General features: G+C 48.2%; 1 protein-coding gene across 1 annotated transcript in view; it reads right to left on the bottom strand.

The window, feature by feature from the left end:
• The window catches only part of EVC2 (EvC ciliary complex subunit 2), a 183500-nt gene extending 161082 nt beyond the window's left edge, over positions 1–22418 (bottom strand). Inside the window, 6 exon segments of the mRNA XM_064286086.1 lie at positions 10873–10926; positions 13825–13934; positions 17609–17771; positions 20519–20532; positions 20962–21040; positions 22269–22418. Of these exon segments, the coding sequence (XP_064142156.1) occupies positions 10873–10926; positions 13825–13934; positions 17609–17771; positions 20519–20532; positions 20962–21040; positions 22269–22418 (570 nt within the window).
• Between the last annotated feature and the right edge of the window lie 1889 nt (positions 22419–24307).

The raw sequence follows: 24307 nt of genomic DNA on the forward strand, positions 1-24307 counted from the left end.
AGCCGGGGTCTTCACCTCTCTAAGCTACAGCTTCATCATCTGAAAAATGAAGATAAAAATAGTACCTGTCATTCCTCAATAAGTTAAACACGGAATTACCTTATGATCCAGCAATCCCACAACTGGAACTAAAGTACACCCCAAGAATTGAAAACAGGTGGGCGTTCAAATAAAAACCTGTAAGTGAAATGTTCACAGCAGAGCCAAAAGTAGGAAACAACTCAAATATCCATCAATGGATGAATGGGTAAAAAAAAAATGTGGTCTAGCCATACAATGGAATAGTATTTAGTCATAAAAAGGAATTAAGTCCTACGAGCCCTGAATGAGCCTACTAGTACCACCACTACTACTACCACTGCTAACCTGGAAAATACCGTGCTGAGTGAAAGACAACAGGCACAAAAGGCTGTCTACTTAGGACTCTATGGGGTCAGGAGAAACGAGAGACCCTCGCTGAGATGGACTGACACCATGGCCACAACAATGGACTCGAACTACCAACGATCACGAAGACAGCACGGGAGCAGCCAACATCTGTTCTGTTACACATAACGTCACCATGGGATGGAAACTAACAATTTATATGAAATACCCACAGTCAGCAAATTCACAGAGCTAGAAAGATTAGTGGTTGCCGGGGGCTGAAGAAGAAGGGGCTGGGAAGTGACTGCGAATGGGTAAGGGTTTGTTTTGGTTTGTTTTTTAGGTAAGAGGGTGATGAAAACATTTTGGAACTGGACACTGGTGATAATTGCACAACACTGTGAATGTACTATGTCACTAACTAATGGTAAATGTTATTATGGGTATTCTACCACACACACAAAATAGCGCCTGCTTCACTGGGTTGTAGCACACAGAAATCAGTCAGTAAATCGGAGCTGCTGCTACTACTACAGTTACTACTACTACCACCACCACCGCTATCATCACCACCACTACTCCTACTAACGTTACTATTACTACTACTACTACTACCATCACCACCAGTATGACCACCACTACTCCCACAATTACTACTACTACCACCACTGCTACCACCACCACTATTACCACCAGTACTCCTACTACTGCTACAATTACTACAACCACCACCACCACCGCCACTACTACCACTACTACTCCTACTACTACCATTACTCCTACCACCACTACTCCTACTACCATTACGATTACTCCCACCACCACTGCTACTACTACCATTACTATTACTACCACTACTACTACCACAACCACTACTACTACCAGCACTACTACTACCACCACCATTCCTACTCCTACCAGTACTATTGCTACCATTACCACCCTCACTGCTACTCCTACTGCTACTATGACTATGGTCAGGCTAGAGGGAAGGGCCCTGGTCAGAGGAATATTTAGGGGTCAGAGTCAACAGGACATAGTGACTGAGCAGTGGTGTGGATGTCAGAGCGGACGAAGGACAGAGTGTCCCTGAGCGTCTTGCTTGGGAAGCTGGGTGCTGGTGGGACCCACGGCTGCGGTGAGAAGTACAGAAATCTAAGCAGCTTAGGGCACCAGAAACCAGTCCCAAGTTAACGATGCCCCTGAGAGTCCCCTAAGAATGGCACAGTCACATCCCACTGATGATCATTACAAGCACAGATGGCAATGAGCACATTTCCCTTACTAAAGAGGTGGCTAGTGGTCCCTGCTTCCCGCCCTCCAGAGCCCTCACTACGTTTCCTCTTGTCCCTGAAAGAGAATCGTCCGTCATTAAGACGCTTTAGTCACATAATAGCTGGCGGCAGGCTCCTTTCATGAGCTCTATCACCACATTTACGAAGGACGATGCTAGAACGAAAAGGCCTTTCAAAAGGAATGCTTTAAAAGCTTGGAAGCCAACATCAAGTGTCAAAAGCATGAAGAATGGTTTATACAGTTTGACTTCAATTATGTAAGAAATATATTTATTCACAGCCTTGTGGTAGGCAAGAAGCTAACATGTTAGCAATGGTTCTGTCAGGTGGCAGGAATACGAGGGTAAGGTTTTTTTATTCTTCCAGCTTCTGCAGTGTATGTGGGGAAAGGGGGAATGTGGAGGGGTTGTTTCCTCTAAATACTCATAATATATAAAAACCAAATTCCACGTCCCACCCCCCCAAAACTGAAAATGTTTGCAGAAAAGGGAAGATGATGTAGAGTGATTTTCCTGGAAGAGATTTTAGGAGCAATTTAGTTCAAATCCTTTACTTTGAGCAAAATATCCAAGAACAAAGCAGTGACTTGTCCCACAGCCCCTGAGGGGCACCACCGAGAGCAGACTGACCCTTGGCCTCCCAGCCGACAATCTGGCCAAGAGCAAGAGCTCAGAGGAAATCACACACAGGTGGTGATGCTAGCTGCCTATACGGTCAGCTCCAACGCATGGCAACCCTACATACGACACAAAGAAACCTTGCCTGGTCCTGTGCCATCTTCACTCACATTCCGATTACTAATGGGTGTTTGCAACTGTTGCTTCTCATTTTGAGTCCTGCCACATCAGCAAATGAAGGTCCGGAAAGCTTGACTCCATCCGCGTCATTAAGGTTGACTCTACTTTGAGGAGGCAGCTCCTCCCCAGTCGTATCTTGAGTGCCTTCCAACCTGGGGGGCTCATCGGCCAGCATTATACTTGACAACGTTCTGCTGTGATCCATAGGGTTTTCACCGGCTGATTCTCAGCTTTGCTAACTTACTAGTCTATTGAATGAGGCTGGATCAGACAATCTACTAGGGCATTATTCTGTCCTGCAATGGTGTCTTCTAGCTGTGGGACCTTGGCCAGTTCCTGGAGTCTCTCTGGACCTGAGGTTTTTACTCTATAAAAGGAGGAAGAGGGACTAGGTACCATATTTTTATACAAATCACACGAGCCTTCTGTTTGTTTGCCGGCCATTCCCTCCCCTGTAAGGTATTTTCATGAGCGCCAGCGGTGCGTGTTATTTGCATAAAATTCAGAATTCTGTAAAGTCTCTTGCAAGACAAAAATTCCGTTCGGATGCCAACAATAGTGCAATAGGTGCCAACCAGGAGAATAATCTCAATAGAAAAATGACAAGGGCTTCACAGAGAGTCCAGAGCCAGAGATCCCAGCAGAGGGCACAACCAGTCCGCGAGGGGGAGCCGAGAACTGCAGTGCTAGGGAACCACAGTGAAGAAACCAGACGGTGTTCTGAGAGATTTTATGAGCTTCTCGAGAATTCAAAAGGCAAGTAGGAAAAGAGCAGCCTGTGCAAAACCAGAGAGATGTGTAAGACAGGTAAACTCAATGGCACCAAGAAACAGTTGCTAGCTGCCATCGAGTCAGCTTCAACTCACGGCGACTCCATGAACAACAGAACAAAAACACCGCCCTGTCCTGCGTCGCCCTCACCATCGTCAGCAGGTTCGAGTCCACTGTTGCAGCTACTGAGCCAGTCCATCCCGCTGAGGGTCTCCCTCGCCCTCACTGGCCCTCTCCTTCACCAGACATGACGTCCTCCTTTACCAGTTGATCCCTACTGATGACACGGCCACAGCAAGCAGGTCGGATCTCCTGTGACCCACAGGGTTTGCACTGGCTAATTTTGGGGAGCACATCACCAGGCCTTCCTTCCTAGCAACACACAAGCCACCACAGTGTGACAGACTGACAGATGGGCGGTGGGGTCAACTTTCCTGACGGATCCTGAATACTAAACCGAAGGTCTTGGGCCTCATCCAGCAGGCAGTGGGAACCCCTCGAGAACACTGAGCAGGCAAGTTTGGGTTTTAAGGAAGATGGCCACCGCATGGACCAGGGGTGGAAGAGGCAAGACTGCTTCTGCACGGATTTCAGCCTTGGAAACCCTCAGGGGCACTTCTACTCTGCCTTACAGGGTCGCTTTGAGTTGGAATCGACTCAATAGCAGTGGGTTTGGGTTTGTTTTCTGGGTTTTTTTTGGGGGGGTAGAATCTTTACTGGAGCCGATTGCCACATCTTTCTCCTGCAGAGCTACTGGTAGATTGGAACCCTGACCTTTCTGTTAGCAGCTGAGCACTTTAACCACTGGGTCACGAGGGCTCTGTTGTTGTTTTTAGGTGCCGTGGAGCCGGCTCCAACTCATAGTGATCTCATGTGCGACACAATGAAACACCACCTGGTCCTACACCATCCTTACAATCATTGTATGGTTGAGCCCATTGTTGCAGGGACTGAGTCAATCCATCTCATTGAAGGTCTACTTTACTAACAATGATGTCCTTGTCCAGGGACTGATCCCTCCTGATAACATGTCCAAAGTACGTGAGATGAAGTCTCAAAGCAAGGATGGCAAGACTTCATCTCACGAACTTTGGACATGTTATCAGGAGGGACCAGTCCCTGGATAAGCCTCCTAAACCAAACAGAAAACCAAACCCATTGCCATCGAGTCGATTCCGACTCATAATGACCCTATAAGGCAGAGTAGACCTGCCCCATAGAGTTTCTAAGGAGCAGCTGGTGGATTCAAACTGCCGACCTTTTTTTGATTAGCAGCCTGAGCTCTTAACCACTGTACCACCAGGGCTCCAAAGGGCTCCTAACAGGGGCTAAAATCCAGCCCTCGCCCCAGTGCCAGGCCTTACACCCCTGGAGCTGCACCCCATTGGGGACCCCTTTTCTTGTTTCTCCTGAAGACAATGTACCGGCTATGGGCTATGGGCTATGGGCTATGGGCTATGGGCTATGGGCTATGGGCAGCCCCGAGGACCTGGGTACTGCTCGTCTCCATCCACATCAGAGGGCTGGGGACAAGGAGGGGCAGTTCATACAGGTCAGCTCCATGAAGGTCCTCTGTTGTGGCCACCTGCCACCTCCTCCACTGATCAGCAATCACCGTCACTGGTGACGATAAGAACAATCAAGGGACATTTACCTGCTAAGCACCATAGCAGTAACTTACTTCAAGGGCAAGGTAACCAATAAGCAAGGTACGCACCACCCTAATTGTGTTTACTTACTAACCTGCAGTGCACCATTTCACAGATGTGATAAAAAACAAGTGAAATGGTGCACTACAGATCAGTAAGTAAACAAAAGTAAGCCTGCGCATACCTTGCTTATTGGGTAACCCGTCCCTGGCAGTGAGGCACATGGGGACACAGGGATGTATCAGATGTGACCCCACCAGCAAAGAGCCCACAGACCAGTGAGGACATTTGTTTTACTGTGTACCTGACTCCCCACTACACAGTCAGCTTGCTCCAGGCTTTATTTCCGTCTCTTCTGCTCCGGGGCTCCAGCTCACTGGGCAGCAGTGTGGTCCACTGCTTAACAGCACGTGCTCTGGAGCCAAACTGCCTGGGTTCAAGTCCTGGCTCCACCACTTGCTAGCTGTGCGGAGTTCCCACACGAGGCCTGAGACTGCTACCCCTAGAAAGGGCTGCTGGCAAGATTGGCCCCTGGCTGATATCTAGAACTTGGATTTGGGGAAGGTTCCCATTATTTCAGGTCCCTGGGTGGCCAAAAATGGTTTGCACTCAGCTACTCACCTAAAGACTGGCAGTCGAACTCATCCAGCAGCACTACAGAAGAAAGGCCTAGCAATTTGCTTCCATGAAAATTACAGGTCTCACAAGTCTGTCAGGTTGTTCTACTGTAGGGTTACCCATGGCAGACAGGTTTCAGCTGAGCTTTCAGACTAAGACACACTAGGAAGAAGAACCCATCAGGCTACTTCTGAAAAGATTTAGCCACTGAAAACCTTATGAATAAAAGCAGAACATTGTCTGATATAGTGCTGGAAGATGAGCCCCTCAGGCTGGAAGGCAGTCAAAAAGCAACTGGAGAAGAGCTGCCTCCTCAAAGTGGAGTTGACCTTAATGATGTGGGTGGAGTCAAGCTTTCTGTACTTTCATTTGCTGATGTGGCAGGACTCAAAATGAGAAGAGCTGCAAACTGCAAACACTAACAATCTGAACATAGAATGTATGAAGTATGAATCTAAGAAAATTGAAAACCATCAAAAAAGAAATGGAATGCAAAAGCATTGATATCCTAGGCATTAATGAGCTCAAATGGACTGGTATTGGCTATTTGGATTCAGACAACAATATGGTTTACTATGCCAGGAATGATGACTCAAAGAATAATGGCACCGCATTCATCATCAAAAAGAACATTTCAAGATCTATCCTGAAGTACATCGCTGTTAATGACAGGATAATATCTATGGGAGGAATGGTCTTCCCAAGGAAGACCAGTTACTATGGCTATTATTCAAATTTACACACCAACCACTAAGGCCAAAGATTAAGAAATTGAAGATTTTTACCAACTTCCACAGTCTGAAATGGATCAAACATGCAATAAGGATGCATTGATAATTACTGGTAATTGGAATGTGAAAGTTGGAAACAACACAAAGTTGAAAAATACAGCTCTGGTGATACACAGCACGGTGGAATTGTGCAAGACCAAAGACCTATTCGTTGGAAATACCTTTATTCAACAACATAAACAGTGACCATACACGTGGACCTCGCCAGATGGAATACACGGGGATCAAATCGACTACCTCTGGGGAAGAGACGATGGAAAAGCTCAATATCATCAGTCAGAACAAAGCCAGGGGCTGACTGCAGAATGGATCATCAATTGCTCATATGCAAGTTCAAGTTGAAGCTGAAGCAAATTAGAACAAGTCTATGACAGTCAAAGTACGACCTTGAGTATATTCTACCTGAATTTAGAGACCATCTCAAGAACAGATTCGAAGTGTTGAAAACTAATGACCAAAAACCAGAGGAACCGTGGAATGATACCAAGGACATCATACATGAAGAAAGCAATAGGTCATCAAAAAGACAGGAAAGAAAGAAAAGACCAAAATGGATGTCAGAAGACACTTTGAAACTTGCTCTTGAACATTGAGTAGCTAAAGCAAAAGGTAGAAATGATGTAGTAAAAGAGCAGAACAAAAAAATTTCAAAGGGTGGCTCGAGAAGATAAAGTATTATAACAACATGCGCAAACACCTGGAGATAGAAAACCAAAAGGGAAGAACATGCTTGGCATTTCTTAAGCTGAAAGAACTGAAGAAAGAATTCAAGCCTCGACTTGCAATACTGAAGCATTCTATAGAGAAAATATTAAACTACACAGGAAGCATCAAAAGAAGATGGAAGCAATACAGAGTCACTATACTAAAAAGAACTGGTTGACGCCCTGACAGGGAACACAAGAGAGAGTCCCTGATGGGCCGGGAGAAAAATGGGGTGCAGAACTCAAATTCTAGTAAAAAGGCCAGACTTGATGGTCTGACCGAGACTGGAGGGACCCCAGAAGACATGGCCCCTAGACTCTCTGTTAGCCCAGAACTAAACCATTCCCGAAGCCAACTCTTCAAAGATTAGACTGGATTCTAAGACAGAAAATGATACTGGTGAGGAGTGTACTTCTTGGCTCAAGTAGACCCATGAGACTATGTGGGCAGCTCCTGCCCAGAGGCGAGATGAGAAGGCAGAAGGGGACAGGAGCTGGTTAAATGGACATGGGAGATACAGGGTGGAGAGGAGGAGTGTGCTGTCACATTGTAGGGAGAGCAACTAGGGCCACATAACAATGTGTGTATAAGTTTTTGTATGAGAAACTGATTTGAATTGTAAACTTTCACTTAAAGCACAATTTAAAAAAAAGAATTCGTCGATATTCAACCGTTTCAGGAGGTAGCATGTGATCAGGAACTGATGGTACTAAAGGAAGAGGTCCAACCCATCCAGTGCTTGGTAAAGCAGAGGGTCAGAAAAAAAGAGGACGACCCTCAACGAAATGGATTGACACAGTGGCTGCAACAATGGACTCAAGCATAACAATAATTGTGAGGATGGCGCAGGACCGGGCAGTGTTTCATTATTTTGTACACAGGGTTGCAATGAGTCAGAACTGACTCGATGACTCCTAACAACAACAACAAAGATTATGGCCAAGGTAACCCTATGGGGCAGTTCTACTCTGTACCACATGGGGTCACCATGAGTCAGAATCAACTCCACAACAACAGGTTTGGTTTGTTGTTGCCCACCCAACCCCCCGCCCCACCATTTCTTGATGAGTGGCTCACCAGGCTAAACTGTCGTGCACACTATGTGGTTTACGCCGAACAGCTGCTCTTCTTCTGGGAGTTTGGAACCTTGCCACGTGCCAGGCAGGAGATGCCGACGTGACCAGCCCCAGTGAAGACGCTGAGCACTGAGTCTCTAACGTGCATCCCTGGTAGACAATCTCACTTGTGTTGTCACAGGCACTGTTGGGGGAGTTCAGCGAGTCCTGTGTGATTCCACAGGGAGAGAACTCTTGGACACTTAGGCCTGGGTTCCCCAGACCCGGCCGCACGTGCCCCTTCCCTGTGCTGGTCTTGCTCTATCCTGTCACTGTAAGAAATCACAGCCATGAGTACAACTATGTGCTGAGTCCTGGGAGTCCTCCTAGAGAATCACCGGACCTCAGCGTGGGTCGGGGGCCCCTGACACACTAGCCATCTGTCTTAGTTAGTTAGTGCTGCTATAACAGAAATACCACAAGTGGGTGGCCTCAACAAACAGAAATATATTTTCTTGCAGTTCGGGAGACTAGAAGTCCAAATTCAGGGAACCTGCTATAGGGGAAGGAACCCTGGTGGTGCAGTGGTTAAGCGCTTGGCTACTAAATGAAAGGTCAGCAATTTAAACCCACCAGTTGTTCCAAAGGAGAAAGATGCAGCAGTTTGCTTCCGCAAAGACTACAGCCTTGATGTGGGGACCACGGTCAAGAGAAACATCTAGCTCAATTGGCATAATACAGTTTAAAAAGAATATGCTCTACGTTCTACTTTGGTGAATAGCGTCTGGGGTCTTAAAAGCCTGTGAGCAGCCATCTAGGATACTCCACTGGTCTCACCCCTTTGGGAGCAAGGGAGAATGAAGAAAACTAAAGATACAAGGGAAAGATTAGTCCAAAGGACTAATGGATCACATCTACCACGGCCTCCACCAGACTGAGTCCAATAAAACTAGATGGTGCCCGGCTACCACCACTGACTGCTCTGACCGGGATCACAGTAGAAGGTCCTGGACAGAGCTGGAGAAAAATGTAGAAGAAAATTCTAACTCAAAAAGAAAAACCAAACTTGCTGGCCGGACAGACGGGAGAAACCCTGAGAGTATGGACCCAGACACCCTTTCAGCTCAGTAATAAAGTCACTTTTGAGTTTCACCTTTCAGCCAAAGATTAGACAGGCCCATAAAACAAAACCAGACTAAAGGGGCACGCCAGCTCAGGGGCAAGGACTAGAAGGCAGCAGGGGACCAGAAAGCTGGTAATAGGGAACCCAAGGTCAAGAAGGGAGAGTGTTGACATGTCATGGGGTTGGTAACCAATGTCATAAAACAATACGTGTACTAACTGTTTAATGAGAAGCTAGTTTGTTCTGTAAACCTTCATCTAAAGTACAATAATAAAAAAAAAAAAAATTATAGCCTTTGGAAATCCTATGGGGCAGTTCTACCCTGTCCTACAGGGTCGCTGCGAATCAACTCGACAGCAATGCGTTCTTGGGCTCTAGGGGAAGGCTCTCCCTGAGGGCTCCGGGAGAAGATCCTTCTGTCTGTTTCACAAGTGTTCTCTGCGTTTCTTGGTTCCTTGGGGATCTCCACGTGGCATCCATCTTTCCCTCATTTGTGCTTGCTTCTCTCTGTGTCTAACCTGCTCTTTTTATGCCTCAAAAATCATTAGGTTTAAGACACACCCCACACTGACATGGCCTCATTCACATAACAAAGAAAATGCTATTCCAAAATGGAATTACATCTGCAGGTATAGGGGTTAGGATTCCAATACATAGTTTTAGGGGATACAATTCAATTCCTAATACGATGTGACCTTGGGCAAGTTACTTGACCTGGCTGTGCCTCAGTTTCCCCATCTGTGAGATGGAAGTCACTTAAAAATAGAATCTATCTCACAAGATTGTGGTGAAGATGAAATGATTTGGCACATGTAAATTTTGTAGAAAGCCTATCACGTTGTTGTTGTTGTGGTTGTTGGTTGTGGTGAGTCAGCTTCATCTCACGACCACCTTACGTGTATAAAGAAAGAAATGTTGCCCAGCCCTGTAGCACCATCACGACTGTTGCGTGAGAAACGTGCACTGTTGCTACACAGTGAACAAACACGTGATGACTACGTGAACGAGTGAGTGAGAGCACAAGTGTGAAGGATCAAACTGATGAACAAAAACCTGAAAGATTAGTGGCGAACAGCAGAGAGCCCTCCAGGACCCCACGCTCTGTAAAGATCCATGAAAACAAAGCCTCACCACCAGCTGGACCAGGCGGGGCACACCAGGGGCAGGTAGGAACACAGGGGAATAGGTGGAACCTCAGCCTGTCCAGGCAGTAGCCTGATCCATCTTGCCCAGACGGAAGGGTCATCAGGGATACCAACCAACCAACCAACCAGGTGCTGCCCAGTTGACACCGACTCACGGTGACCTCCTGTGTGTCAGAGTAGAACTGCACTCCATGGGGTTTTCAATGGCTGATTTTTTGAAAGTGTATTGCCAGACCTTTCTTCCGAGGTGCATCTGGGTGTACTCGAACCTCCAACTTTTCAGCTGGCAGCCAAGTGGGTTAACAGTTTGCACCCCCCAGGGGCTCCACTGGGGTACAGAGGATGGTAAGCTAGCTATACCTCCTCAAGCCACACTGGGGACATGCTGGAGATGTGAAAGACAGCATGAAGTCCACAGCCTCACCATTCGTCTGTGGTGCCAAGGCTAGCTACAGGCCCTCCCCTTGGCTCTGAGGACAAGCAAGAGGCCAGCACACCGCAGGCACAAAAGACACATTTGCATAACGATGGTGTGCAAGTCCTGTCTTTTCTCTTACCGTTACCTTTTCTTCTGCTGTGATGGCGAAAAGGGCTTTAAGCTGTGTTCTGTTCTAGAAAAAAGAAGAGGAAATGCTTTGGTTGACAGTTTTTGGATCTCTGATACAGCAGAATACATGTGGTAATATTTCCAACCCACCGTGTCTGCAGCTGCAACAGGCCCTGGAGCTGTAGGTGGGGGGTGGGGACTTGCACAGGTCTTACAACCCCTTTGGGGGAAAGATCGATGGAATCAGGACCCCTCTTTCTCTACTGAAGGCACATGTGGCATCCAAACACCAGTTTCCCAAATAACCAAGGAAATTATTTGCAGTATGGCCGTGTGGTGAAACACTTGGGGCTGGAGTTAGTACAGGCTTGAGTGCTGACCTCAAAGATGCCCAGGTGTGCGCCCTGCAGCTGGTTCCTGGAACTCTCTGAGCATCGGCTTCCATCAAGTAAGGTGGAAAAAGCTGCTGGGCTCTGTCGGGACTAGGTGGGTTCCCCTTTCATTCTAATGCACCCCTTGCCCCCAAATGCCAGCTCCCTATGGGTCTATCTTAATGCCTCCTCACACTCTGCCACTGAGAACATATGTTGTTGTTAGTTGCCATCCAGTTGGCTCCAAATTCATGGCGACCCCATGTACAACAGATCAAAACACTGCCCAGTCCTGCGCCATCTTCACGATCATTGGCGTGCTCAAACCCATTGTTGCGACCACTGTCTATGCCGTGTGCCTTCCAACCTAGGGGGCTCGTCTTCCAGCACTGTATCAGACAATGTTCTCTTGTGATCCATAGGGTTTTCACCCACTAATTTTGGGAAACAAGTCATCAGGCCTTTTCTCCTAGTCTGTCTTAGTCTGGAAGCTCCAGTGAAACCTGTCCACCACGGGTGACCCCACTGGTATTTGGAATAGCAGTGTCACAGCTTCCAGCATCACAGCAACACCCAAGCCACCACACCATGACAAACTGACAGACAGGTGGGGAAACAAATATTTACTGAGCACCTGGTGGCGCAGTTGTTAAGAGCCATGGCTGCTAACCAAAAGGTTGGCAGTTCGAATCCACCAGCCATTCCTTGGAAACCCTATGGGGCAGTTCTATTTTGTCCTATAGGGTCACAATGAGTTGGAATCGACTTGATGACAACAGGTTTGGCCTTTTGGTTTTGATATGTGTCAGCCTCTATTTTTGGCACTGGGGACACGGCTGTGAATATGACAGATGAGGTCTCTTGTCACGTGGAGCTGACAATCCAGTGGCAGCAGTGTGGGGAGGAGGCTGGGGGTAGAAGAGTCAGTATCGTACACAAACCAAGAATCGGATTAATAGACAGGGCGACGTCTGGGTGTGACGGGGCTGGGAAGGTCATACTGGAGTGAGCCAGGGAGCCGCGCCCCATGCCCAAGTCCACCCGCCCAGGGCTTGCACTTCCCATTGTGCCCCCTGGGTGCGTCAGAGCTTCGTCAGAGCTCGCAGAGTCCTGATACTCCTATGTGAGGAGATGGAGGTTTCTGGTTTCATTTTGGCTTTCGAGTGCAAACTATTGCCCTATCTTAACTTTTTATTTTAACTTACTTGGTGTTATGGATTTAACTGTGTCCCCAGAAAAGAAATGTTAAAGTCCTACCTCCTCAACAGGTGAATGTGACCCTGTTTGGAGAAATAAGGTCTTTCTTTGAAGATACTATCAGTTACCCAGGTCACAGAGGAGTAGAGTGGCTCCTTATCCGTTCCCAGTGGTGTCTTAGAGGACAGGCATGAGACAGTCACACCCGGGGGTGACACCAAATGAGGCCACATCCACAAGCAGCAGAGGAACACCAAGGAACACCAGAAGCTGGGACAGGAGCATGGGACGGTGCCTCACTCAAATCCTCAAAAGGAATCAACATGGCCGACACCCTGACTTGAATTCCAGCCTCCAGAATTGGGAGACGATAGATTTCTTTTCTTTAAAGCCATCTGTTGCTGTTGCTGTCAGATGCCACAAAGTTGGTACTGACTCACAGGGACCCCACGTACAACAGAAGAAAACACTGCCTGGTCCTGCACTATCCTCATAGTCATCGCTACGTTGGGGCCCATCGTTGAGCCACTGTGTCAATCCATCTTGTTGAGGGTTTTCCTCTTTTTCACTGACCGTCTACTTTACCAGGCATGATGTCCTTCTCCAGGGACTGGTCCCTCCTGATAACATGTCCAAGTTGTCTTTATAATAACCCTGCGTGAGGCCCAGAAGGGGCAAGTAACTTTCTCAAGGTCCCAAGGAGAGTTACTCACAGAGACAGGTTTGTGGCAACGTGTGTCAGAGCCCAGAGCCCACGACACCACGGAATGAATCAATCAAGGGATGAACTAACAGATAGTATAGAATTCTCACCTTTCATACAGAAGACCTGGGTCAATTCCTGGCCAGCACACCTCATACACAGCCACTACCTGTCTGTCTGTGATGCTGAACGTGTTTCGGCGGAGCTTCCTGACTAAGACGGACCAGGAAGTAGGGCCTGGTGATCTACTTTTGAAAATCAGCCAAAGAAAACCCTGTGGATGACAATGGTCCAATCCACAACCAATCATGGGGATGGCGCAGGACCAGGCACTGTTTCATTCAGTTTTGCAAGGGTTACCGTGAGTTGGAAGGAGCCATGGTGGCACAATGGTTAAGCACTAGGCTGCTAATCAGAAGATTGGAGGTTCAAACCCACCAGCGGCTCCATGGGAGAAAGACCTGGCAATCTGCTCCAGTAAAGATTACAGCCTTGGAAACCCTATGGGACAGTTCTCTGTCCTTTAGGGTCACTAGGAGTCAAAATCGACTCAACATGGCACCCAACAACCATGAGTCAGGGGTGCCTCGACAACAGCTAACAACAACAGCAATATTGTGCCCTGGGTGCCAATGTCTCTAAATCTCCCTCACACGATGACGGCACAGAGGTAGAAGGGACGGGGCAGTACCTGTGACGAGCTGTGGAACGTGAGCTGGGCCGGGAGCAGCAGGGTCTCCCCGTCCCTGACATGTCGGGCCACGAGCGAGGCTATGTAGCTGACAGCAAAGGCATCTCCAGCTGCTCAGAGAGAAGACACACGGGGTGAGAAGAGGCTTTCCCCACGCAGCTACCCACCACCCCCAGGCCCAGCCACACAACTTGCTTTCACGGTTCAAAAGGAGGCCGCCCTCACCTCCCAAAGTCTGCCGTCAGGGAGTCCTTCCCATCCGACACGCTGTTAACAGGGAGAATTCTGAGTAGTAAACAGGAGAAGAATCGACTAGGCTACTCAGCTCCTGGGCTCCCTCTTTTTTCCCATTAAAACGGGGTGTCGGGGAGCACAGGAGCTCCACTCTGCTCTTGCTTGCCAGAGTCCTACCTGGGCACCCCCATGCGCACCCCCACCCAGCACTGCGTGGGACTGGGTGTGTTATGGGTTGACTCGTGTCCACCAAAACTATGTGTTGGAATCCTAGCCCCTACACCTGTGGGTGTAATCCCATTTGAGAACTGGGTTTTCTCTGTCACACTAATGAGGCCTTACCAGTGTCGGGTGTGTCTTAAACCTAATCACTTTTCAGATACCAAAGGAGCAGATCAGGCAGAAAGAGAAATAAGACAAATGGGGGAAGACAGCTGCCACTTGGAGATCTCCAAGGAAACAAGGGACACCAGGGCCACAGAAGTTGAGACAAGGACCATCCCCCAGAGAGGACAGAGGAAAAGACTTCCCCTCAAGCCGGTGCCCTGAATTCAGACTTCTAGTCTCCTAAACTGTGAGAAAATCCATTTCTGCTCATTAAAACCACCTGCTTATGCTATTTCTGTTACCAAAAAAGAAAAACCAAACCCATTGCCATTGAGTTGATTCCAACTCACAGAGACCCTGTAACTCAGAGGCAGAACTGCCCCATAGAGTTTCCAAGGAGCAGCTGGTGGATTCGGACTGCCGACCTTTTCTTGTTAGCAGTCCAGCTCTTAACCACTGCACCACCAGGGCTCCATTTCCGTTACAGCAGCACTAATCTGGGATTCACTGAGCTCACACACTGGAAATCCACAACCTGTTAGTCTCGTTCAGGATTCAGGTGGGATCTACTATTCCCAACACCACAGCCTGCCCTCCACAGACTCCTTCCCCGATCCTCAGGCCTTGGGTGGGTGTGATAGTAGCTGCTGCCACAGGGTTGCTATAAGTTAGAATCAACTGGACGGCAAGGGGCTTGGTTTTGGTTTTTTCTAACACCCCCAGGCAGCTGGGTTCTGTGAGCACTAGGGGGCACCGGCAAGGTCCCCTTCACCCTGGCATGGGGAGGCAGCAAGAGGCTGGGGCCAAGAAAGGAGGTGGAAAAGGCACCCATGGGTTCCTGCACCCTGTCCACCCACAGAGTCCCAACCTCGTGGCCTCTAGTTATCTCTAGGTAGCTTAATTACACCCTTCCCTGGGAGCCAGGGGGGACAGGGTTTCTGGATCAAAGCACTCTCCCAGCAAGAAGTCAAGATCCAACATGCCTGCCCCGTCCGCTCCTGAGAGGTGGAGCCCAGTTGCTGGGGAGAGGCCGCACTCAGTTAAACCCCAAGGTAAGTTAACAGGCCCTGGTGGCACGTGGTTAAGTGTTCGCCTGCTAACCAAAACGTCAGCAGTTTGAGCCCGCCAGCCACTCCTTGTAAATCCTATGGAGCAGTTCTACTCTGTCCTATAGAGCTGGTATGAGTCAGAATCAACTCGACAGCAATGGGTTTGGTTTTGGGTTTGGGAGTCCTGGATGGGAAAGAGAGGAACCTGAAACAAGACCTGGGGGGGGGGCAAGTGGCCCCCACTGTGGTATTTCGATTTGGGAGGAGGCAGCGATGTCTCAACTCCACTTCCTGGAACCCCCGAGGGAGTGTGGCCCTGCCAACACCTTGATTCAGCCCAGGGGTACCGAGAGGGCTTCTGGGCTCCAGAACTGTGAGACAAGACATTTCCATTTGTTTTAAGCCTCCCCAGTCTGTGCTAATCTGTTAGCCCAGACACAGGAAACTGAGACATTAAGGTATGACTTACCTACCACAAAATTCACCTCCGTTAAGGGTACAATTCAGGGAATTTTAGTCTATTTACAACGTCGTGCTACCATCACCACAATTTAATGTCCATCACCCTAAAAAGAAATCTTTTAACCAGTAACAGTCATTCCTCAGTCCTCGCCCACCCCTAAAACCAAAAAAAAACCACAACAAATCAGCTGCCATCAAGTCAGTTCACACTCATAGTAACGCCACGTGTGTCAGAGTACTGTGCTCCATACGGGTTTCTGTGGCTGATTTTATGGGAAGTAGATCACCAGGCCTTTTTTCCGAGCTACTTCTGGGTAGACTCGAACCTCCAACCTTTTTGTTAGCAGCCGAGCGTGTTAACAGTTTACACCACCCAGGGTCTCTCCCTGGGTCCAAAACCAAAACCCAACCCGCCATGGAGCTGACTCTGACTTGTGGAGACCCCATGTGTGTTACAGGAGAACTGGTTGATTTTTCAAAAGTTGATTGTCACCAGGCCTTTCTTCTGAGGTGCCTCTGGGTGGACGTGAATCGCCAACCTTTCAGTTAGCAGCCAAGTGCACTTTGGACATTTAACATAAATAGAAGGAGCCCTAGTGGTGCAATGGTTAGGCGCTCGGCTGCTAACTGAAAGGTCGGCAGTTCAAACCTTCCCAGTAGCTCTGCCAGAGAAACGACCCGGCAATCCGCTCCCATAAAGATCACAGCTTGGGAAGCTCAGTGGGGCAGTTCTACTCTGTCCTATAGGGTCACGAAGAGTCAGAACCGACTGGACACCACAAAACAACGACAATGGTGAATGGAACCATACAGAATGTGGTCTTTCATGCCTGGCTTCTGCCACTGAACGTAACGTGTTTTGATTCCCCCACGTTGTAACCTGTACTGGCACTTTATTCCTTCTCATTGCTGAACTGAGCACATTTTGTTTTTGTGAGACTCTTCCGTGTTCCCTTAACTCCGGGGACTTTGTAAAAGGTGAGGCATGGGAGAAACCTGGTGTTAACTAACTCAGCTTCTGAGACAAAGCAGCTACCCCTTTTCCGCTGCTGAAGGCACCACCATTCCTAGAACCCCACAACATGACCAACGTAATTAATATCACTGAATTATACGTGCAAAAAATGTTGAAATGGCAAATGCTTTCTTACATATAACTTATTTTTAAAGGTTATGTAGAGATATGAGCCTGGGTGGTGCTAGCCGCTCACACTCAACTACAAACCTAAGTGGCTTACACTCGACTACAAACCTAAAAGGTTGGCGGTTCAAACCTACCCAGTGGCTCTGCGGAAGAAAGGCCTGGAGAACTGCTTCCATAAAGATTAAAAACCAAAAACCCACTGTTGATTCCGACTCTTAGTGACCCCATGAGGTTTCCAAGGCTGTAAAACTCTACGGAAGCAGAATGCCACATCCTTCTCCCTTAAGCCACTGGTGGTTTTGAACCTCCAACCTTTCGGTTAGTAAACAGTTGCTTTAACCACTGTACCACCAGGGCTCCATAAAGATTACAGCTAAGAAAATCCTATGGAGTGCTTCTATTTTGTAATAGTGTCACTAAAAGTCGAAACTGACGCTACGGCAAAAGGTTTGGTTTGGTTTTTCAGGTAGAGAAAAAACAAAAACATGCCTGGCACACACCACCCACTCCGTGGGTCCCAGGTATGCTCATCATCTGCATCCCTGACCTGAGCGCGCTCTGAGGTTACCTTGCAGAAACTTCCTTCTGAAAGCCTGGAATCCTTCCGACGTCTTATTTCCAGCCGACTCCCTCACGGTGAGGCCGGTGATATTGTCCAGCAGCACCAGGTCCGAGAGGTTGGCGGCCGAGGGCAACCTGGTGTTGTTGACCAGCAGCCACACGTGAGCCGTCTGTGGTACGCTCTGCCCAGACACCTAGGACAGGGAGAAACGGATCAGCTCCGGTCTGCTGAGGGGAGCGACTTCCCCCTGTGCCTGCACCCACTCTCCCAGGAAGAAGGAAGCTATGCCACCTCTGGGATCAGCTCCGGTCTGCTGAGGGGAGCGACTTCCCCCTGTGCCTGCACCCACTCTCCCAGGAAGAAGGAAGCTCTGCCACCTCACAAAGCTTCTGACAACCCACCAGGCTCCGTCTGACTCGAGAGGCCCCAGGAGGCTTTTGACACATGCTTGCTTGTGCAGCTGTTCCTTGGAGATAATTTCGAAGACGTTGTTGTTGTTGCTGGTTGTCACTGAGTCAATTCCAACTCAGGGCAACCCCATGTGTTACAAAGTAGAACTACTCCCAGGCCTGTCTTTCCGAGGCACCTCTGGGTGGGCTTGAACTGCCAACCTTTGGGCTAGTAGTTGAGCACTTAACCATGTGTACCACCCAGAAACTCCACTGGAAGATCTGGGACCCTATGATGCAGTGAAATCATACCTGCAGAAAAACTTGGAAGAAAAAAGACCCAAGTGCAGCACCCCAGGCAGGTGTGTGACCATTGGTGTCACCCAGAAAAACAAACAGCAGACTCAGTTACTTAAAAGCATCAGCCCTGGCCCCAGAAGGCATCTCCGACATTAGCCATCTCCCCAAGGAAGTAAGGAGGCCAGAGGACAAGGGTCACCAATCAGTTCCTGAGGGCTTTGGGCCCTGTGGCCACACCCTGGACTTCACACAGGTTTGCCAACATGGGTGGACGAGCCCCACACTGCGAGGAAGCCCTTCTCAGAGGTCTCCTTCCCACCCTCCCTCTGGGGGGCGTGAATGCTGCCTAAGCCCCTCTCAACCAAGGGCTGGACTCTGAGGCTGGCCTCATTCGTGGCCCCTGTTATGGGCTGAAATGCATCCCGCCCTCAAAATACGTGGTGGAGTCCTGACCACTATTTCTGTGGCTGTGATCCATTTGGGAATAGGTTTTCTTTGTTATGTTAACACAGCCATACAATGCAGGGTGTGTCCTAAACCTAATCACATCTGAGTGGTACAAAGACCTGAAGTAATATCTTTATATCACTGTATCAGGCAGCACAGATTCAGAGAAACCAAAACCAAACCTAACCCATTGCCCCATAGGGTTTCCAAGGAGCGGCTGGTGGCTTTGAACTGCAGAGCTTTTGGTTAGCCATCGAGTTGTAACCACCGTGCCACCAGGGCTCCATATACAGAGACAGGCAAGGACAAATGAGGGAAGACAGATGCCATCTGCATTGGGCAAATCTGCTGCAACAGACCTCATTAAAGTGTTAGAAAGCAAAGATGTCACCTTGAGGACTAAGGTACACCTGACCCAAGCCATGGTGTTTTCAATCGCCTCATATGCACGTGAAAGCTGGACAACGAATAAGGAAGACTGAAAAAGAACTGATGCCTTTGAATTGTGGTGTTGGAGAAGAATATTGAATATACCATGGACTGCCAAAAGAATGAACACATCTGTCTTGGAAAAAGTACAATCCGAATGCTCCTTAGAAGCAAGGATGGCGAGACTGTGTCTCACATACTCTGGACATCTTATCAGGAGGCATCGGTCCCTGGAGAAAGACATAATGCTTGGTAAAGTAGAGAGGGTCAGCGAAAAAGAGGAAGACCCTCAGAGAGATGGATGGACACAGTGGCTGCAACGATGGACTCAAACATAACAACGATCATGAGGACGGCGCAGGACCGGGCAGTGTTTCATCCTGTTGTACACAGGGTCCCTACGATTTGGAACCAATTGAATGGCATCTAACAACAACAGCTTCCTAAACTGTGACAAAATAAATCTCTGTTTGTGAAAGCCACCCACTGGTGGTATTTCTGTTACCGCAGCACTAGATGACTAAGACAGCTCTGATTCCATGTTCTTCTCTGGGCTTCTTTCAAACACTTACCCTAGCCTCGCACTGCAATCCGTCACTGTGCCCTCTATTCATGCATGTTGATCTTTCTAGATTACCCTGTTCTCCGGTCACTCACTCTGTCCCTAACTCCTGTGCCTTCTAAACTACTCAGCTCAACGCTCACCTCCTTCAGGCAGCTGTCCCTGGCACCACCAGGCCTATCAACGCACTGATTTCACCCTCACGCTGCCCTGCAGTCACCAGCCTTTCTCCACCAGATGGCACACTTCTCATGGGAAGGTAACCAACCCAACCACGGCCATCGAGTCGATTTTGATTCATAGCGACCCTATAGGACACAGGAGAACTGCCCCATAGAGTTTCCAAGGAGTGCCTGGCGGATTCGGACTGCCGACCTCTTGGTTAGCAGCTGTAGCACTTAACCACTATGCCACCAGGGTTTCTATCATGGAAGGATACAGTACTTGATCTCCAAGCCTGGCAAGGCACTAACATTGTCATAGGTGTCCTGTACCCCTTGGAAAGATGGGCACAAGAAGAGGGAGACCCTATAGTCCAAAATGTAACACGAGGACAGGCGGCAGTGGAGGTTCAGTGGTAGAATTCTCACCTCCCATGCAAGAAACCTGGGTTCGATTCCCAGCCAAGGTACCTCATACACAGCCACCACTCGTCTGTCAGCGGAGGCTTGCATGATGTTGTGATGCTGAACGGGTTTCAGTGGAGCTCCCAGACTAAGACAAACTAGGAAGAAAGGCCTGATGATCTACTTCCAAAAATTAGCTAATGGAAATCGTATGGATCACCACAGGCCAATCTCACCCTGTATGGGGTCTCCACGAGTCGGGAAGCCATCTCAAGGACGGTGGCTAACAACGACAGCAAACATGAGGATAATATAAATAACCACCCCATGGAATTAGATTAAACGACCCCCCAGGCATTCAACAACGTTTTTCACTGTCAAGCACCATATCAATGTGTATGATCTATGAGAAAAGACATCACACTTTCTTCCCCATTTAAAACGATCACAGTGGATTTCTACTACCAATAAATTAACTGTTAGAAAAAAAGTCTCAACTGTGGGGTTGCCGTATAAAATATAAGATCCCTTGTACGTTACTTGAGCATTCACGTATAGAGGTTCTAGTAGGTAACCCTGTGACCTGGTTAACACACGGTGAAGACTCTATTAACAAATGATTTGGGCAAAGTCCAATTATTGTCTCTTGAAGTATAAGCCGCCTACAGACACTTACCACCGCACATTTCTGAAAAATGACTCCATTCTCAGAAGTGCCTTGAACTTCTCTTGAAATGTCTCCATACTACAATGAGACAGAAATATTAGAAAGTCAAAATTATTTCATGCTACACATATTTAAGGTTTGCCTGACCCAAGCCACAGTGTTTTCAATCGCCTCATATGCATTCGAAAGCTGGACAATGAATAAGGAAGAACTGACGCCTTTGATTCACGGTGTGGGCGAAGAATATTGAATATACCATGAACTGCCAAAAGAATGAACAAATCTGTCTTGGAAGAAAAATACAGCCAGAATGCTCCTTAGAAGCAAGGATGATGAGACTTCGTCTCACATACTTTGGACATGTTGTCAGGAAGAACCAACCCCTGGAGAAGGACATCATGGTTGGTAAAGCAGAGGGTCAGCGGAAAAGAGGAAGACCCTCACGTGACGGACAGACACAGTGGCTACAACAATGGGCTCAAGCATGACAACGATTGTGAGGCTGGTGCAGAACCCAGCAGGTTTCATTCTGTTGTGCACAGGGTCGCTATGAGTGGGAACCGACTCAACGGCTCCTAACAACAACACATATTTAATAAAAGCACAGTATGACGAGTGTTGTAAAAGGGAATAAAGAAATTACTTCCGCTAGTATGAAACTGCCTTAAGCCATTTTGAAGATTTTTTATTAAAAAGTGCACCTGTTTAAAATACAGGCAATGGGTCTCACATGGGGTCATATATAGAGAGAAAGAGAGAGTGCTAAGCACAGGGCCAGGGCCCCAGTAAATATTAATGAAATGTTCACTGCTAGTATGAGCAGCATCATTTCTGCAACAGCTGGGGAGAGAGTCAGCCTGGTTAAAGCCGAACCCGGAGCCACACGTTAAAACCATCAGATGTGGCGGCCTAATATTCAGATTCAAATATTCTCTTCATCTAAATACGATATGTTGCACAGATGAAATAGCACTTTGGAAAGATAAGTGGATTTGCTTCCAAATGAAAAATGCAGTGAAACCTGTGAGAGCCGGAACTCGCCGGGACGGCCTTGCTTTTCTGGCTCTCCCAAGTTTTCCGTCTTTAACAGGGTGCAGTCTTACCACTTTCTATCCTCCGTATTAGTGGAAAATATTTCCATTTTTCTTCTCTGACAGGTTTCTGCCTTACACAGGTTCCAGCTTTCTTAGGTTTTACTGTATGTTTTGAGGAATAAAAGCCTATGACATTTTATACACAGTCAGCTGAAAATTAGTTTCTTTCCAACTTCTGATAATTTTGTTAACACATCGGAGTTGCTACTTACCAGGTGGTGTGCTATAGAAGACTCTCTTTTGAATAAGGTCTTCCTGGTCCCTGAGGGTGTAAAAGCGAACATGGAACGAGTCCGTGGGCTGCTTGAGGCTGCAGAAGTCAGGAGAGGGTTAAAGTTTTCAATTTTCCTATTGCATTTCATGTGCAGTGGGGTTTCCTACCTGTTACCTCATACAGAAAGGCAGTACAGGCCAGTGGTTCAGCCCTGGAGGCAGGCCACGTGACATGTGGGCAGCACTTGGAAAATGTGTGTTGAATGAATGAAAGACATACTGTCTCTCTGCCATAAAAAACTGAGGCATGCTCACTGGGAAGGCTCCAGAGCTTAAGCACAGTTTATCTCCAGCGTGGTCTCTGTACCCAGGTTGTATGCCAAAATGCACATTCCTGGGCCCCACCCCAAATCTACTGAATCAAGACCACTAGGAAAGGGCAGGACCCTGGGTGATTGTTGCGCACGCACACACACACACACACACGGGACATCACAGTCCTGGGTTCTAATCCTAGCTCTGCCTACTCACCAGGTATGAGTCCCTGGGCAAGTAACCTAAACTCTCTGAACCTCGGTTTGCTCGACTGTAAAGTGAGCAGAATACATCTCACCTCACTGGGTCCTTTTGAGGATTCAATGAGATAAGGCACAGAACACCCTCAGTACCTCCTACGGCAGAGTAAGCCTTCAATGACACCAATTGCTATGACGTTTCACTATCATGGGTAAGGAGGACCACAAATGCCTGCTGAATCATCCAACATGAAATTCCTCCCTCTGGAATTTTCTCGGTGTGGATATTTTTTGGAAATTCATGAATGCTATATGTTATAGGGAAATGCTGGTGGCATAGTGGTTAAGAGCTACAGCTGCTAACCAAAAGATCAGCAGTTCGAATCCACCAGCCGCTCATTGGAAACCCTATGGGGCAGTTCTACTCTGTCCTCTAGGGTCGCTGTGAGTCAGGATCGACTTGATGGGAACAAGTTTATGTGTTACGGGCTGATGTGTGCCTCCCAAAAAGATATGTTCAAGTTCTAACCCCCGTCCCTGTGAACTCAACCTTATTTGGAAATAGTGTCTTTACAGACGTAATTAGTTAACATGCTGTCATATGGGAGAAGGGTGGGCCCTAACTGGAGATGACTGGTGTCCGTGTGGGAGAACAGACACAGAGAGGAGAACACAGGTGAAGACAGGGACTCAGACACACGGGATGAGGCCATTGAAGATAGAGGGAGGGACTGGTGTGACGCCAAGGCCAGGGACGCCTGGGGCCACCAGGATTTAGAAGAGGCAAGGAAGGACCCCCCAATCACAGCCTCCAGAGAGAGCGTGGCCCTACTGACCCTTGATTGTGGACTTCTAGCCTCCAGCACTGTGAGAAAATAAATTGCTATTGGTTTAAGCCACCATTTGGTGATGCTGTTACAGAAGCCCTAGAAAATGAACGCATTAGCCCGGGGGACTAAGGGTCAGCTTTCTGGACTAATGCTTGCCCAGCAGATGGAACCAGAAGGAGATGTGGCTGCGGACAGAAGACCGTGCGACAGAAGCACAGGGACACGGAGTCAGAGCAGAAGGAGCTACGGCCCTGGCCCTGAAGATGGAGGGAGAGCCCAAGAGCCAAGGAACGCAGCTCTAGATGCTGGAAAGAGCAAGAAAATGGGTTCTCCCAACAACCTCCCAAGGGAATGTGGCCCTGCTGACACTGTGACTTTAAACCAAACCCACTGTGGTAGAGTCAGTTCCAACTCATAGCAACCCTACAGGACAGTGTAGAGCTGCCCCAAAGGGTTTCCGTGACAGTAAATTCTTACAGATGCAGACTGCCTCGTCTTTCTCCAGTGGATCTGCTGGGGGGTTCGAACCACCAACCTTTCTGTTAGCAGCCAAGTGCTTGAACCACTGCACCACTATGGCTCGCCTTGACTTTAGCCCAGTGAAACTGATTTCAGACTTCTGGCCTCCAGAACTTTAAGAGTATACATTTGCGTTGTTTTAAGCCACTAAGTTGGTGGTAATTTGTTACAGGG

The sequence above is a fragment of the Loxodonta africana genome, chromosome 5 (genome assembly GCF_030014295.1).
Source record: "Loxodonta africana isolate mLoxAfr1 chromosome 5, mLoxAfr1.hap2, whole genome shotgun sequence".
Taxonomy (NCBI): Eukaryota; Metazoa; Chordata; class Mammalia; order Proboscidea; family Elephantidae; genus Loxodonta; species Loxodonta africana.